This window comes from Thermobia domestica, chromosome 5 (genome assembly GCF_964235325.1).
Source record: "Thermobia domestica chromosome 5, izTheDome1.hap1.1, whole genome shotgun sequence".
NCBI classification, from domain to species: Eukaryota; Metazoa; Arthropoda; class Insecta; order Zygentoma; family Lepismatidae; genus Thermobia; species Thermobia domestica.
Genome location: NC_137458.1, coordinates 1,774,926 through 1,793,839, shown reverse-complemented (window position 1 = coordinate 1,793,839; position 18,914 = coordinate 1,774,926). Strand labels below are relative to the sequence as shown.

The window sequence follows — 18,914 nt, the reverse complement described above, 5'->3', positions numbered from 1 at the left end:
ACAACAAACCTATCCACCTAGATTTGCTGGATGTTCTAGCTTAATTTTAATAGATTCTTTACATATGTACGAACCTGTCAGGATCGTGCCCTAAATTGAAATGAAATGCTTTCCTACATATATTACTCGGGTTTGATTCCAATGCGAATTCAGTTTGGGACAACTCCTAAGTGACCACCAAGTGGCGTAGAAAACTACTCAATATTCAAATACAGTATAGTATATTGAGCAATTTTAAAATATATATTTAGCCGATTTTACACGATCTACAAGATATTGGATGCGAAATGACTTCATGTAAATAAAAATTTGAAAAGAAATTGTTAGCTCCAAGGCACACTGCATTATTTCTTAGAGCGACGTAAAATGCAACTGAAAATATTGAGTAATAAGCAAGCTCTACAAGCAACATGCCAAGGTGTAAGAATCAGAAGGAAGTTGACAAAACTAATGAAAACACTTGGCTTCAGTTCAAACAGCAGCCCTTGACCTTCGTGGAAGCCCACATGTACATTATGTAATAATGTGCGACGTGCAGGGCTATTCAATTTCCTGAGCACCAACATGCTTGCGTCCACAAACCTTGGAATGGAAATGCTGACAAAGAAAGCAGAAGTTTGGTTAAGATGAATTCTGCTGACACTTATCCAACATTATTATGAAGAATTGCCAGGTCTTACGTAATTACACACAACCACAAAACCATCAAGTTCCTTCACTTTTATTATGTTTATAAAAAAATGTACCACGCAAAGCAGCCGAATTGATCAAGTTAATCGTAATGGCTGGCGAAATTCAATTCCGGCTGTGACACTCACCGCAATCAATATACAAGGAACAACTGTAGACTTAAAATGAACTTAAGAGGGAAAATATAGAAACATTGTACATTTATAATGTTCGAATCTAAATACGACACAGTTCATCCAAAAATGTTGAACTCAATTTCCCTGAATTTTCCAGGTTTTTCAGATATTAATTTTGCAATTTCCAGGTCTTGTGGAAGAAACTAACAGTAAAAGAACACAAATTTTAAGAATAATATATTTATATATTTAAGAATGGCCACATTTCTCCCCAATGAGCGATTGCAATTAAATATTGAGTCACAAGAAAATAAATAATTAAAATAAATAAAATTTAAGTTGAAAAAATATTAAGTTGAGAAACCTAGTAAGGGAATTAATAAGTAAATACTTTTGTTCCATACCCGAATACATTCAAAATATGCAGAAATATTGAATTCAATTTCCCTGATATTTCCGCTTTTTATTTATTTATTTATTACTAGATATGATAGTACTAGAGATTTCCAGGTAGTGTATGAACCCTGATATAAAACAAAACTTTTCCTCGGGGAACAACTTGTTTCCGCATTCCTTATAGCTCAACGAAATTTTTTTCCGTAACAAGAAAACAGTTTTGAAACTGTACTCTTACATTAAAATTCGAGCAGAATGTGTGATCTGTGTAGGTAGCACTTATAAAATTCTGTCTTCAGATAAGTAAACCTGAATACTACGTAGAAGATACAAGGTAACTCTCTCAAAAGGACATTTCTCAAAAACATTTCTTGGAATGGAAAAATCGGTGACGCTCTTTACTCCGATAAATGTGAAAATACTATCTTTGTCATTTTGTAAATGTATGTACAAAATTTATGTCCTATTTTTCCTTTCTTAATTTCATGTAAAAGCTATTAGAATCTTTCCGCGTCACCAGAGGTCCACGAAGGGTGACATAAGTGAAGAATATTGTGTAATGATTTCCGTACCTTTAAACACTGACATATGCCCTTCAGTATGGTAATTTACAACTTTTATATTACGAATTATGCCAACACTACAAGTGTTTGAGGTCTAAGGCTTGGCTGAACTAGTGTTGACCATGAGACTAGATATACTTGTCATTTCGTCTCGAATTTTAAAAAGGCTGGGCAACACTAACTGGAAGTGTAACGATGGCTGAAGTTTTTTAGAGTGCTTCCCTCTTATCCCAAGGCATAGTTCGGCAAAGCCTATATCCTCCTTACAGCACACCATTTACTATCGCCAACAGGGAATCAATATAGCCACTCAGCTACAGATTCCACTTAATTTACGAGCTTGATTCCAGCTTTCGTTAGCCCCACTTATCCTAGAAATCATCTCCATTTTAAAGATAATCTCCTCATCTCTGGTGTGGGGCACTACTGTTTGTGGTGGACAGTACTGTTTTCAAGGGTTCTCCTCTTTCTTCCCACTTCTATTTCCCCAATAATTTGACACCATCATCCCATTATTACACACATGACTCATTACATACAAGAAGTATAAAAACAAAGTCACATAGCAAGAGAAATCCCATTTGTCCATTCCTCTAGAGCCGCCTACATGAACACCAATGAGGTGAAAGAATCTGAGTATATTTACCCTCATTTATACTCAATAGCACATACATAGTCCAATAAAAATACTAGTGAATGTAATCAGAAAACAAGTGGACATAATATTCGACAAAGAAATAGATGTCAGGTACAAACAGAGAGAGAGAAAAATGAATATTCGGGTCCCCACCACAGAGGGTAAAGAAATTGTTTAATAATAATTACTTAATTTGATCACTAACAATGCTGTTCCCTCCCCCTTCCTTTCAGTGGCTTATAAAAATATAAACAACTGACTGACCACCCGTGTTGTGCGGCACAGTCTATCGATCAGGTGCCTACTACAATTGTTGTCAATGAGGAATGAGCGACTCGGACAGGTGGACAATACGAGGCTTGCGTGCTCACTTCGATGTAATGGGCACGGGGAGAGCACGAGGGTATCATAACGAGGTCACAACATACATCGTCCCTTTCCCCCCACACTTTCTTTTCGTTCCTACGCAACGTTAACATGCAAGTTTCGACCAATGTTGTCATTGAAAAGCATAACACCAATACGCGTCAAAACACACACACTTCATGGATAACCTCCAAAAACAATAAATAACAAAAGACGCCAGGTAGCGTTGCATTGGATCTACTTTTAACAACCGCTGTCGCGTAGAAACTACTAAGGTTACAAACCAAGGAAAGCGGCAGATAATTCTAGCTTTGACGGAAAATAATTGGTTCTAATTCTTTTATCAAGTTGAGAAATTCATATGATGAAGTGTCTCCCGGAATACGACATTCAAACTTGAAAATATTAGTTTCAAACCATCACAAACATACAAATACACTTTAAATCTTTAACGAACCTAATACTTTACAATTGCGGATCTAAATTATATTCGGTTACTTTTAACTGAAACTACTTGGATAATGCAAAATGATTGAACTGATTATTTCTCGAAGCAAGGGCAACATTTAAGGAAGAAAAAATATAATGAAAGTACAGCGCAAAAACGAAACAGGAAGGTTCGGTAAAATAACATCGAATAAACATGTGTTGCAGTCTATTTTTCTGTACTCTACTTGTCCTATTCCCATGTTAAGAATCCTGGACTGTAGATGTATTGAGGTTACTGCTAACAGGAAGAGAAAGGGTGGCCGGCTGCTTCCCTTGTGGTCTTGAAGCATCCATCCTGACAGCTTGCAAAGGCGGCAGGAAGTACTAGCAAGTGGCTCAAATTACTTCAGCTCGCAGCTGCTTCCCGCGCCCATTCGACGTCCTCTCCATTTTATTTCCTTTCGATGTCGGACAAAACGACTCAACAAATCAAATTCCTTTTTACTAAAGTTAAATGTAAATACAATGGAATAGCTCGCTGGTAGAGAACTTCCAAATTGCTCGAAAGCAAGATATTAATTTTCTTTTAATTTATATTTTAGGGTGTCCTTTATTTGACTTATTGATTCATTACTCGAGCCCTTGTGTTACAACTGCTTTCTATTACAATGACAGTACTCTCAACTATAAATCGGAAAATTCATCAATTATCGACCATGGGAAAATCCTATAAATAATATACATATTACAAAAAACTCAGTTTTATTTCTGAAACTCGCAATACCTGCAAAGCATAAAATAATTTAACGAATTCTTACAACTGAAATATTTAATTTACTAATTTGTGTCCTCGGATGAACTTGCAGTAAATGCTTATCAAAGAATTGGGAAGGAACTGGAGAATATTCACGGGAAAGATGATGTTCATCACAAACTCCCCTGTCTTAAACCAAACCAGGGACTCCTCGTGCCAGAAGCTATCACACTACCTCTGAGCCAGAATATAGTTTTAAAAAGATAATCATAACTGTACAGACTAATCAAAAACCAATAATTCTTTAACATTTGCCCTGTATAAGAAACTAAGTTGAGTTGATTTTGAGTTTAACGTCCCTTTTCAGCAGCGAGGCTATATGAGACGTGGACCTACTGATTAACGTGGAATCTGAACCACATGAGCTCCCGCCGGGAATCGAACCCGGGTCTCCCGCGGCAAAGGCGCGTACACTAAAAGCTTAGCCACGGAGGAGCTCTGTGTAAGAAACTAGCTTTTTAACACTGGCAACTTCTGTTATGATTCTTCGGCAAATGTTTCATAAGTCATACGACGCGTAGGCTAACGAAAAAAAAAAAAAAAAAAAAAAGTGAAAGAAACTTTGAATAACATGAAGCTACTTGGGAAGCGTCCAAAACTCCCACGGCGTGGGCTGAGAGCGTGTCAAGTAGTAGCAGAGCAAAATAAGGTTTGGTCCGTGGAGAGTGGGATGATCTTTCTCGTATCCCACAGGCACAGGCATTGCTATATCGGGACTGTCTGGCTGCAGCGCCCAGCTTCAAATAGCCAAACGGGTGCCAATTGAGTTCACAATCCGATCCACAATCTCAGTCTGGCTTCAGACACAACGCATATTCCAAGCAGTGGTGCTGTAATTTCAAGTTAATCATACATTTTAATTGTTAATAAGTGATACAAAGGATATTACCAATTCTCTCATCCCCATGCACTGTAAATTCTTGACATGTCATGTATCTATAAACGGTGTCAGCGGAAAAAGATAATTACATATCCCGTGGTCAAAACACACAACATAGGCCTATGTCTATCCAAATTGATCTAAGTCCAAACTATCAAATGGTGTAACCTCAAAATAGTTTGATTCGTTAGCTCCTATCGTTTCCTCCTTATATTCCTCGATTGCTCTATGCCTCAGGCAACACTGATTATCTGTTTTATCTTAATTTAGAATACCGATAATAGTAGTAATAATAATAATCAAAACACTAACAATCTGTCGGCCCGCTTCAGCTGGTCACAGCACGGATTGGAAGTATTAAAAATAGACGGAGAAAGGGGGGGGGAGGATGCGAAGGCCGTCTCTCATTGGTTTGTCTGCGAGCGCCCACAGATTTTTAGTCCATGGACCTTCTCGCACTCCGCCATGAGTCAGCTACGAGCGCTGAATACCTTTCTGGTTGTCTCGTCGGCTGTTTGGCTTGCTGCCAAGCCAATCCCTTTTCTGGTAGCCTCAGGTGAGATGTCGATAACTCACAGTGAAAGGGTGTAAAACCTACTCTCCTCTTTTCCCACTGGGGAACTGTGGCCGATTGCTTGTATCAGTGGAACAGGAGAAAAACACATTACACAATTACTGACAACCAGCTGATACGCTGGATCACAGGTTTACCGGTCACCATGACTTTTTCCGTAATTCTTGCGATGCTTGTTCTAAAAAAAACTATCGTACATCCACTATACTGGTTGCCTCAATACATATGTCACATGTAACGTTGATTCGAAAACAACTGGAATATCTAGTTGTTGTTCTAAACAACATTCGAAATTTAATTACAGATAATTTCCATCTTGTACTCCGAAATATGGACTTCAGTGTATGAATTTTGATAATCAATATTCTGGTTTAAACAATGCATGTAAACACAAGGGTGGCTCTAACTCGTCTATTTGTTCTAAACTCGGATAAATTATTTTTTAAGCTTCACATTTTCCATGAACAGTGAAATACGCTTTTTAACTGTCTTACGTTCCCATGAAGTTACATATGAGTATAAACTCTAACCGAATATTAAATAAATAAGTAAAACAGGTAGTAGTATTGAGTATAACTGAACAAAATAATATGAATAATTTACCTACAATTTAAAAATGTCGTTACATTTGACTTCATATACGCAAATACATATTAATTGTACTTTAAAAATAATAGAAAAGAAATAGAATGTGAATTATTATTATTAAGTATTCTGCCTTTCGGCATGTCCTAGGACTAATGATTTTTCTTTCAACTTTAGTTTAGGTCTGGAAATGTTTCTTCTACCACGTGTTTCGATCTTCAGCTTCCTCTGTTAACTGCCAATATTTAATTCTATTTTTTAAATTATCGATCACTTGTGTTCTTCCTATTTCTCGCTTTCCTTTCATATTTCCTTCTATGGCCGTATGAAGACAATTTCCTCGTAAGATACGTCCAATCCAATTGGCCTTCCTCCGAATGATGCTGGCTAGAAGTGTCTTCTTCTCTCCTATCCGTTTTAAAACATCTTCCTTTATTGCTCTCTCTCTCTCTGTCCATTTTATCTTCATTTCCCCCCAGAATGTACATTTTAAGCTACTAATTGAATTAGGTATCAGCCCCGGATCAATAACTTTCTTTGTTAATAATAATACTAACACGATACCCTCTAACACATTTAAGAGAATACACAACTTTTTCTTGGCATATACCCTCCAAAAATCGTTCATAACCCTCTCAGCTGGTCTAGTGACTAACACACGAGCCTTTGGTACACTTCGTCCCGGGTTCGATTCATGGTGGTACAGCCTTCAAATCTGAACGCATTACGGTGTCTCAGACCGCATTAAAGTGTGGGTTTGCGTCTTATACAGCCTCGGTGTTGCAAAGGGACGCTACATTTAAATAAACACGTTAATGAAAACCCTCTTTCTTGGTATATGTTCCCTTCCATCTTAACATATGCACTCTTCCTGAATCACTATACCAATTCGTATAAACTGATTTAAATAGAACACATCGCTGTTTGTCCACCCTTATAATTCTCAGATGAACTGCGCCTTACGGAGGCGGAAGTCGTGCGAACGGAACCCAATTTCGGTTGAATACCTAACAACAATCTCTCCTCCCACACTTGGATTGGAACTCCCACTCGCAATCTGGAACTAGCTTCCCGTCCAACATACTATTTACGATCAATAAAATATGTACACTGCCAATCAATACAAGTAAACGAAGTAGCTCATATTGTGGCACGCACCACTATACTTAAGATCATATCACATGTAAGCGAAGATCATCTACTTCTAATAAACATCGCACTATTTCTTGTCCATATAATGTTCAAGTACATATCTCAAAAATATAAACCTGCCGAAATACTACCTTTCTTGTCAAAATTTTTAATGAATAAAAGTAGTTATGAAATGCAGACCGTTGTTCATAGGCAACAACCGTTAAATACACAGAACTCACAATTTGTTCTTAATGCAGCACGCATTCCAGATACTACATTCTGCGCTAATGATATTTTTCCATGGCACAGAATTTCTTCACCGGTTCAGTTATTACCTTCTTTCACGCCCTAGAATGCTATCCGCTAATCTGAAATATTACGAAATTGTTCGATCTTGAGAATCATAACTTCTTGGCAGAACAGAGTAAAGAATACTTTAGATATATTAATTGTCAGTATTAAATTAAACGAATCTTTAGCTTAATACCATATGGTTAAGCCTGGCGGAAGGATATGCGCTGATAGACAATTTGCATTTGTACAGTTTGCTCCGTACATAATCCTATATTCTCAGTTGTAAACACGCCCGGCTACACACTGCTGTCGACCCAAAGATGAAAAAAAAAGAAAGAAATTGTCTTTAAATAAAATAGTCATGCGTGAAGATTGCCTCGTAAAGCCATCTATTGAAATGATATATATTTACGCTTTATGCCCTTAGATTAGAGACATAGAAATGTAAGTAAAGTAGGAGGGCTCCACCAACTGGTATTTAAACTATGTTCGTACAGTCTGGAATCCAATCCACGACCCGCAGCACCACTGTACGCGATTGCTCTACCTCATTTTTTAAATTACATATTGTTTATCTGAAGAGACCGAGCCATCTCTCTTTCAAAAGCCATATCCCAGCAACCGTACGAACCACTGATGATTCGCAATCGTTTAATTCGAATTATGGATAAGATTACAGGGCTTTGGGAGAAAGGAAGACCAAGTTTACCCATTGCCTAGCTATCTGTTCTCCCACTTCACGCTCCTGAATGTAGCATAATATTCTGAACACCAAACAAAACAAACTTCTAGAAAGATACAAGTACAAATTTGAAAAAGAAAAGAAAAGAAAAGAAAGAAAGAAAAAGAAATAGCCCTCGGCGTGTTGTGTTATTAAAATGTGTTGGGTTATACAGCAACTAGAAGCAGGTGCTGCTGTGAGAACAAGGTTCACTTGATAAGTAAAGAACACATTTGCACAACTGAGAACCACTGATAATACTTGATCACATCACCTGCACCTCAAACCACAGTTCCTACATTTTAACACAATGACTTGGGAAGCATTCGTTTTTCTCTGGAAAGAGGCAGGTCACCAATCGACTGTTAAGCAACGGTTGACTATTACTATAGAAGCTGAAGTCCACTAGGCCAGTACTATCAGTCCCCCCCCCCTCTTTCCTCCTCCAAGCCCTTGATGTCAGCGTAATAGGCTATATCTTCGTACTGGAAGTGCCATGGCAAAGAGCAACGATCAGTACCAGCCATTTGTATAGTGATGGAACAGTAGTATACTGTTTTAAAACATGGGGCCGCAGTGGCTCACTGAGAAAGCGTTCACCTCTGATGTGTGGGGTCTGGTTCGATCCCAGCTAGCGCCAAGTGACCCTTGTGGTGCAAAAATACTGTGTGCGTTGATTCCCTCAGGATCCTCCCGTTTCCTCCCACTTTCTTTATTCCACCTTTTCACTCATTTCTCCTCATTACGGGCTCCTTTAGTCCACCCAACATAAATGTGAGACGTAACACTCGAAGATTTCCTTTCATCGTTGTTTAGATGTTCAATGGAAAACTGGATTCTTATATTACCACATGTCAAACAAATTTCATCCGCGTCTAGCGACCACTAGTTGTAAAACCTTTTCTCTTTAACTGAACTATACACATAACTAATGCAGCCTATGTTACAATTTTGATAAACTACCTCGACATAAATTCACAGAAATCAACAATGTTTTCTGAAATAAATTATATATACGCCTATACATTGTTTGAACAATCAATTCATGGAGATGTTGCCGCAAGAAGCTGAAGCGCCCAGCGCAAGGATACATCAAGTCCATTCTTCAATCTTTACGAGAGTAAATTTTGATGAGTGCCTGGCATGTTTTCTCCCTCCCCCCCCTCTCTGAAATTCTTTCATAGTAATTAGGAAGGAACATCAATAATTACATTCTCAGAAATACATTATGACTGTCATCCCAAAACGTCAATTCTTCCCTTCGACCCTTCTATTGTATTGTACCAAAAGCGATTTTCCCCTCCTCCAAGGTGTCGCCTATACACGATTTCTTTACCTCCGGTTTAAAGATGTCATCGATACAGATTCCGTTCATATTGATACATATACGTACGAAATCAAGTAAGATAATAGCCTGTATCACTACTGAAAATAGCATTTTAAAAAATCTGTATAATATATACGAGATCAGGACTAATTATGTTTAAAGATCCATGGACGCGTCTCCCATGGTCTGCCATTATGTGATACGCTCCAAAACGAAATGTGTGTAGTGTCCGTTATAGGGCAAAAAAGGTTCTTCCTCCCTTCCAAGCTACGAGCGCTCATTCAACATTACCAAGTCGTCACACACCTGAATCAACCTTCTCTTCTCTCCCCTCCTTCCCGTAAGAAAAAGAAAAAGAAAGATCAGGAATGGAAAATAAGAAGAGCTTTTAAACTGAGAAGAAAAAGACCATTGAAAGCCAAACCTCAAAAGGGAGAAATCAAAGCTCGTTCAACCAAAGGTAAGGAAGCGCATACAGCACTGCTGAGTTTTTCAAAAGACATAACTTTGGAGGAGGGGAATGTATCTCAAAGATTCCCTGGAGACGGGGAGAGGAATTAACGGCTACAACCAACTTGCTTTCTCACATTTTATGAACAATCTCCCAACTATACAACGGCTAAACTCAAAGCATGGAGAGGTTTCCGATAGTTGATATCAATTACATGACTCAAACTCACCAACTGGCTCAAGCAGAGGGGGATAAATGGATTAATCCTATGTAAAACTTAGAATATGCGACATTACGAATTCAAACCCAAAAACCTATGTACACTCATGTCCAAAATTATTGTCGCATATCTATAACTATCTTCTTGTAAGAATATAATTTGATAATGATTTTGCAGGATACTTTTAATACTGATACTGTGTGCGTAATCGGGGAATGTATATCTGTGGTAAATTTCATACGAAAAGAATTATAAATACGAAAATTAAAGTAAGTAAAACAAAATTTTGTTAAATGGAGAAGAAAGTTTTATTTTTGTTTTATTGTTCTTATTTACTGCTCTTTTGACATGAAATTTGCCACATACATGTCTTTGTCGATTATACACATACTAACATTATAAAAAATACCGGGCGAATTCGTTATCAAATTATATGCCTACAACAACATATTTATAGACATGCGACAATAATTTTGAACATGAGTGTACATATCACGAACTGCAAATAAGCTAATAACACAATACTACAAAGATAAAATGACAGTTGATATTTTTGCGAAAATCAGGGGGGGGGGTATCTTAGAATCTGCGCATCCTTTCCAAATTTACTTATGCACTTGGTTTATATACGGTGATATTAATATAGCTCAACTTCCTAGTTTCTTTAATAAATAAATTTTAAAAAGAAAATAAAACAGTAACACATTTGCAACAAATAAAAGCCTGAACAATGATTTCTCTATTTAAAAATGCTAATCAAGCTTAAACTCAACTGACATTTAACGGAAAATGAACCAGTCAAGTTTAAAATGATATTCTCAAATTAATGAAATATCTGATAAAATACACATGATCATTCGTACTTAAAATTCTGATCTCAGCGAATTCGGCTGATAACCTGTCTAAAATGTCTTTTCTCCTCTTTTTAAAAATAATAATAACTCTTGTGAATAGTCTTTTAATGCAGATACACACTTCTGAATATAATAAAAGCGAAGCTGAACGCTAATAGTTTGTGACCGTTAACCCAGCCTCTAATGAGATCACTCATACTTGAAAGAAAATACGGAATACTCAATAAAATTACATTTCGCAATACTCCACGGAAAGCCGTACTAATCTTCAGCAGCCTACTGTAAATGTAACAAGTCCCCTAAACAAGATTTTTATAGAAAAAGATTAAACGGTAATCCTTAACAATTCCCTACTATTATTCGTTACCAAAAACTCACCGTATGCAAAGTGATTGTCCCAGTTTTCCCCTACCATGTATACAAACACAATATTAATAGGCCTAGTTTGCATTTAAATTTAAAATTAAATTAGAAGTCAATTCGTGCGGCTGGGGAGACTTCGTCAGTCTTTGTCAAGCGTTAAATGGTTCTCAGTAAGCAGTAGTAGTAGTAACCGTGCAGCTTACTCTTCCTAACATCAAATTTCCAACAACGCAATGCATTTGGTTGTGCACCGCCCTCGCGTAACAATTCAGGACCAGAGGTTTGTTTACAAGATGTCGAAATGGTAAAGAACTGTGATGCAACCACTTCCAACAGGAGGTCAATCTCCGAGGCACAAGTTTCCTTACAAGAGTCACCTCAAAAGGCAAGGTCGGATACATAACATTTCTCTTGTTACATCATATGAACGTTAATTACGCTTCGGGTAATAAAAATGTTCTGTGTTAAAAATGCCATACACCACGGACTAACCCAATCTGCACCAACCATTCCGTAGGAGCTTTTTACGAAGGTTTTTCCTGTCACACCCGAAACAAAACAAAACGAAAAAAAAAAAAAACTTAATAAATTTATCTCTGTCCACCAGTCTTCTCTTGACTAATTAAATAAATATCCGCGAAATCAGAGTGAACATGTTACATGTCAGTACGGCCAGCGATTGTCTCCCACTTGATAATTCCCAAAACATAATGCTATTGAACTAATCATACAAATTACAGTTTTGAAGCAGCAAGTACTCCCAGTAGAATTCGAATAATTTTCACGGCACTAGGATATACACACACAACCAGTAATAACTACCTCCCAAATACTAAAGTAGCACCCGAGTGACTGCAATGCAGTAGTTCCACTGTTTATAATAATAATAATAAATTTTATTGTCGAATCAGCTACATAGCCATAGACAACGTCAAATTATAACTTACTACAATAATGTACAGCAATAGTGATTGCTCATTACTGTTTCATAAGTTAAAATAGTAAAGTGATAATACATATTTCATAGTAATGATCCCTACGAAATACCGTTAAATTCTATTAGCATACGATTCTATGGAATGTATAAAAACTTTAATAAAAACTAAAGGAAAGAAACAGTAGAAGAAACTATTGCCTAAGCAAACATATGACACCAGCCTTAAGAACTTATCAATGTTGACAAACTAGATAAAGCATAGAAAAATTGCAATTCAGGCTGCAATGAATAGCTACATAAAAGTGTAAAGTTACGCAAGGCAGGTCAAAAAATTATTAACATAATTCCACGAATAATCCTGAATAAACCTAGACACGGTGGCTCAATGGTAGAGCGCTTATCTCTGGTGTGTAGTGTCCCTGGTTCGATCCCCGGTCAAGTTAGTTAATAGTAAACACCGTGGGTTTTCTCGGGGCACTCCCACTTTCTCATTCAGCTAATTTTTGCAGCATCATTCACTTGTCCTAATCATTGTCTCCCTTAGCTCAAAGAACATAATAGTGCGACATTTAACTAAAATATCTCATTTCAAACCTAGACACGGCAGGGACATGGTACATTTTTCCATGCTCTATAAAACTGTATAATGAATGATTCAAGATACTGTGCCTATACAACTTTCAGTTGACTACGGGATTGATATTACAACACCCTCCAGAGTTGCACGAGAAACCATGTTCAATTCATCCATTTGCATACATTACAAAATACTTATGAGCTGTCCTCGCACACGTCTCATTCCATTCATTAATTAGCCATAATAAACAAATAATTACAGAGCTAAACAGTATGATAATTACACTAATTCCTGAACAAGTTTCGCCAAACTCTGCTAAATAATAATAATTAAGTGTCTAATCGAAAATAATAATACAACCACTTTATAAGAGAAGACATGCAGATCACTTTATAGTCGTTCCATAACTATGCGCAACACTAAATGCTCAATCACCGCAACTCGACTCATTGGAGATTTAAAATGTAAGCATGTAACAAGCTGAGTGCCCCAGCATATGTGTATACAACAAAATAAAAGAGTTCGTTTTTATTACACATTATTTTTTACATGTGTAGAATGCCGAACTTTGATCTTTAGCTTAAGTTACTCTCATCTTATCTTCGCTTGTTTTCACAGTAGCATAGGCGTGGCACTGACGCAAGCATCACATGCTAGTGAATCAAGTCAAACTCCCACTCAATGCATCACCACCACATCACACAATATGTGCAAGCTTTACAGGGTAGGCATTCAGATTTATTTCATGCATGGCAATCCCTCCCTATTAAATCCAAATGATAGCGTAAAATTACTTAAATTGTGTAACCTCAAGCTCCTATATTGAAACAAAACCGAACCTAAAATTTGAAAAATAAAAATTGCATAGGCATGTAAGGTTTAGCCTTGTTCAAATGCATTCATAAAAGGAACAATCTAAATCCATATAAAATATTACTGCATATTATCTGCCATTAACACTAAAAATAAATTGCACAATTATGTTCAACTATGCCAGGAACTGCAGATATTTTAATGCAACTGTCATGTATTGTTTACAAATTTTCTGACGTACAAGAACTCGATATAAATACACAGCAATTCTTAACTGTAACATCGCGCCTTCCACATTTTTCTACAACACACACTGGAGGACGTATTGCGACCTGCATATTTTGAATGCTCCTATACAACTAAAGGATCACTGTGGTAACATATATACACAATCAGTTCAGTGATAAACACCTATCGTACAGTTTCTACTACAAATAACGTACATTTCTACTTCTGAATTACGCGAAGTAAAAATCAGCCACGTGGTTCTTACAACCTGTAGTTAACCCGCAAAAAAAAGCTTAGAAACTCCAGTAGCAAAAAGAAATAATATAAAGATGATACATTTTTATTTAAACAATAAAACAAAATAGTGTAATGCACTCTCTTCAATACAAAACTTTTATACAAACGCGTAATAAAAACATGTGATTGTATATATACACAACATGGCGCGGGCAAAACAGCTGACCAACCGGCGGGTTCGCCACGTTCGAGACTACACCCACCGGCTTTAAATGCAAGTTTCTTCACATATTCGAAATGTTTCCTGTATATACGATTACAAAATGATTCTACAACTTCTCTAGATCAGTAAGTTACATACATCAAATGCACTAAGCATAAGAAAAGTCTACAAATTACATGAAAATTCTCTATTTTTAAACGCATACAAAAAAACTCCCAGTTGTAGCGTCATGCGGCGGCTGGTTTGCTTACCTGCACAGGCTACCGATAACTTCCTGATCTTGATGTTGTAATTCTTCTAAACGTCGCTTCTCCCCACTTCTATTAAATACTGACATATCTTCTCTATAATTGCTGCTATTGCAACGTTATGAGCTTTATCAAACACAGAATTATAGACACTTTTTTCACTAAAAATCTTCGGTATCAATCACACATACAACGCCTCCAAGCGTTCCGTAATGGCGATCTTTGGCGGGAAACAGCTGAACAGTGTGACCATGTAATTCATATTCCTCCGCCCTTCAGGGACTTTACAAAACACGTTCTCGACCCTACAGATCAGATGTTCAACAAAAGCAATTTAAAATTGTGCTGTTATAACTGATTTGTGTGTCTTTTTCATATAATATTTGTATTAACACAACTATTTGTATATTAGCAAAGAACTATGTTTCAAGTGTGTACGAAATAAGGAGTAAAATGTGAACTGCCCGACGCGCGGGAAGCTGCAGATAAACATCTGCCAGCTGTGCTCGTCTTACGCAGGTTAAGTTAAAGGAGAATTTGGAACTACATCATAATATTTTCTAATACGTTGTAAAAACTTCCAATTATGTGATAATTACGTCAATGAATATTAATATAGGATGAAAGTAGTTACTTTATCTATTACAGACATTCATTATTCGATATCATATAATAAAGGAAACTGCAATTTAAATTATCTGAAGCTCACATATTCTCGCAAGTTTACTACACTAGCACCCTTTCACGTGTAGTACAGTTTGAGCTACTATTCCCTTCCCTCCCATGAAGTTGTCAATCAAAGGGCCTCGAAACCATGTGACATGTGTTTTTATTGTAAATGAGACATGTCTTGATGTTCCCAAAAGGGGTATGTTCGATTTTAAAAGAAAATAAATAATATATCATTCTTAGCCATATTCACAGACAAAAGTATTGAAACAAATCCTAGGGCGGACATGGAGTAATCTGCGTAGTTGTGTATCACAAATGATAAAAATATAGTGATAAAAAAAAAAAAAACTATTCAGCAAATCAGTAACAACTAGGCTAGCAGACTATGCAGTTTTAGTGGAATAGCTATTATTACTGTCTATTTAATGCACATGACATTAATTTTACAAGTATTGGTTAAATCAATACTCAAAATACTTTTGCAATCCCTATGTAAGTTATGATCATTCGAACACAATTTTCTGCTGTCTTTACTCATCAATTACACAAATATGTGAATAATAAATTGAAAATGTATACAGCGTCTACAACTAAATAGCATGTCGCAAGTATTGATTTCTCATTGCCAAAGACAGTTTCTGCAATTACACTTCTTCAATAAATGCTTTTTACTTCATAATATCAGCTATTATATTAGCGAACATCAATACAAATCTATTTACGACGTTATATGAAGATATAAAAGAATCAGCCGGCATTTTCCGGCACAACGGTGACGCCCATGCATTCCAGTCAGAGTTGCCAATTCAGTAGTAGGAATTATCTGCATTTCTATCAGTTCTGAGTTGAATCATTTTGTGACCACAGAAAGTTAAAGGAATGAACATAAATTGCAACTCCACCCTTACCAGGGGCGGATCCAGGGGGCGATCGCCCCTCAGAAGAGGAAACTTTCTTGTTTTATATATAAACAAAACCCATCCCAGAGTTTGGAGCTCTTAAAAGTAGCTCTAACTGACAACTCAAACTTCATTCATTAAGAAATTAAGTAATTAAAATTCAAATATATGTAGTAGCCAAACTGCATTTTTGATTTTAAATACAAACATTAAACATATTCTTCACCTCCATAGATCAATATAGAGAAATTCACAAAGAAGACTCCTTCTGAACTTCCGTTACATTTCACAAAATATTTTTAACCGTAAAAGAATCGAAATTAAAATACTATTTGTGTGGTCACATACAGAGTAAAATTACAAAAGTTTATAATTATTACTGGAAATAAATGCTGTCACCCATTTCGAACATTTTAAAAGCCTTTTGAAAGCAGCTCTTATTTGTAAAAGCATACATAACGAACGATTTTGTATATTGCAGTGGTCTGTCCAAGAAGCTTGATAGAAATTGAGCGTAGCGTAACAACAAAAGCTAGCTTTTTTTTTATATGTTTAAAAAAAGAAAAACGAGTGTAGCGGACGCCAATTTTTATAGCTACGGCTCTACACCTTTCCCAGGCTCGAAACCCGTTGAAATTTCATGTAGTTCGTCCTGGCCCTAAGCTGTAGATTTATGTCTCATGGCATTTGTTGTTCGAAAAGGGGTTCTAAACTTCAAAATAATAATAATAATAATAATAATAATAATAATAATAATAATAATAATAATAATAATAATAATAATAATAATAATAATAATAATAATAATAATAATAATAATAATAATAATAAATAACGCTTTTATATCTAATTTACGTGCCCCAAAATACTTAAAGAAAGGAAGGAAGATAAAAGTAGAAATACAATTGTCTCAACACTCGATACTGGATCAACACCAACAATTGAAGTCCCTCGTAGACATATATGGTTAGCGTACGTGCCTTCGGCATGGTAAACTCAGATTCGATTCCTGGTGGAAGCTCATGTTCGGATTTTACTTGAAGTTATAGATCCACTTAGGGGCATAGCCAGAAACTCACCAAGGGGTGGTCATACACACAGCAAAATATATATAACTTAAGAAATCCTGGTCGCCAGGTCGTCATGGCGACTGGGGTTACAAGTCTGGTGTCTTGCTAATTTAAAACCAAAACATGTACGACTATGTATCAAATTTGTCACCAATATGTTTCGATTTGGCAGGTCGTTATTGGTGACTAAATATTTTAGGTTAACGATAGGCATTTGTATAAATTACCTCTGTGAGAGAAAAATGGCGATTAAGCTCTCTGATCTCGTTACTGAATTCGGATTTGAACTTTCGTGTCCTGCCCATAACATATAGCAACGCATTATATAGAAGTCATGTCATTACACATACTGATCTGGAGCTCCTCCGTGGCTAAGTGGTTAGCATACCAGCCTTCAGCGTGGAAGTCCCGGGTTCGATTCCCGGCGGGAGCTCATGTGGTTCGGATTCCACGTTAATCAGTACGTCCACGTCTCATATAGCCTCGCTGCTGAAAAGGGACGTTAAACTCAAAATCAACTCATCAACATACTGATCTCGAAAGTTCAGAAATATAACGCTGGAAGCCAGTACAGAGAGAATCAAATATGTGGCCGTAATCTCCAGCCTATTCAGCACAGGCGCTAATTTGGGCCTAACCACTATCATCGGCATTCTTCACCGCCTCCGTGACGAAGTCGGAAGAACACGCACGTACTAGTCATAAGGTTGGTAGTTCGCGCCTACCCCGGGGTCAAGGGCGCCCATCAGGGGGACAAGGTACTGTACTTCGAAAGATCGAAAACTCAATAGATTTTTAGAATAGTTACCGCAAAATTTGAGACTACATTTGAAATGTTGCTTATAGTTGCCCCCCTTGGAAACCACAACATGGGCGCCCTTGCCCGGGATACTTTCTTTCTTTTCTTTTCTTTTTTTTCTTTTCTTTTCTATGTGTGTGTGTGTGTGTTGTTTAGACTCACCTTAACGCAAACAGATCATGCATATAGACGATTTAACATTTTGGGGGAGTAATTTTGTGATTCATTGGCGTTTCGTCGCGTCTGTGTCGATGGTAGGCCATTGGTGGTATGATTTTCAAAACTGAATTAGGGCCACCGCGGATGGTCGCTGCGGGGCGCCAATTTTTGGCGAGATGTCGCTAGTTGCTCATCGATGGTCCACCAACGCTTATGGCATGGAGCATCGTAGTCAGGTCGACTTCACTTAGGAACTAATATGTGCCCTATCCAAATATCCAAGTTTCAGAATCCTGCGGTAGTTCCACAACAATTTTTATAGAGGTAGTTGGTGAGTACTTCAAATTCTATGACCGTAGCCAAACTCCCTCTACAAAAATTGTTGTGTGAGTACCTTAAAGTTAGTGTAAAGGGACAAGTTTTGCCGATAGATGTCACTACAGTCTTCCTATCTCTCCCATGTATTTTTTACCTTTTACGAAAATTTACAATTTCTTTTATAAATTTCAACCTAGAGACTTCAAAGTTTTAGAGAAGGAATTTCATAACCTATTAAAGAGAACAATCCGTGCCGATTTTTTATTTAGAATTTTCTTCACTGCTGAAAGAGCTTCATTGTTAAAGATTTGGACATCCAT

At 36.9% G+C, this 18,914-nt stretch overlaps 1 protein-coding gene across 4 annotated transcripts in view; it reads right to left on the bottom strand.

Annotated features, from left to right (window-relative positions):
• Positions 1–15,157, bottom strand: part of crp (transcription factor cropped) — a 93,875-nt gene extending 78,718 nt beyond the window's left edge. Inside the window, exon 1 of one of the 4 annotated variants that reach the window (XM_081758107.1) lies at positions 14,681–15,157. In XM_081758107.1, coding sequence (XP_081614233.1) covers positions 14,681–14,766 — 86 coding nt within the window. In that variant the 5' untranslated portion in view covers positions 14,767–15,157. Of the gene's footprint in view, positions 1–14,016; positions 14,040–14,680 lie in introns of those variants that run through there. The other 3 variants (XM_081758110.1, XM_081758106.1, XM_081758109.1) reach the window with 3 other exon arrangements.
• Between the last annotated feature and the right edge of the window lie 3,757 nt (positions 15,158–18,914).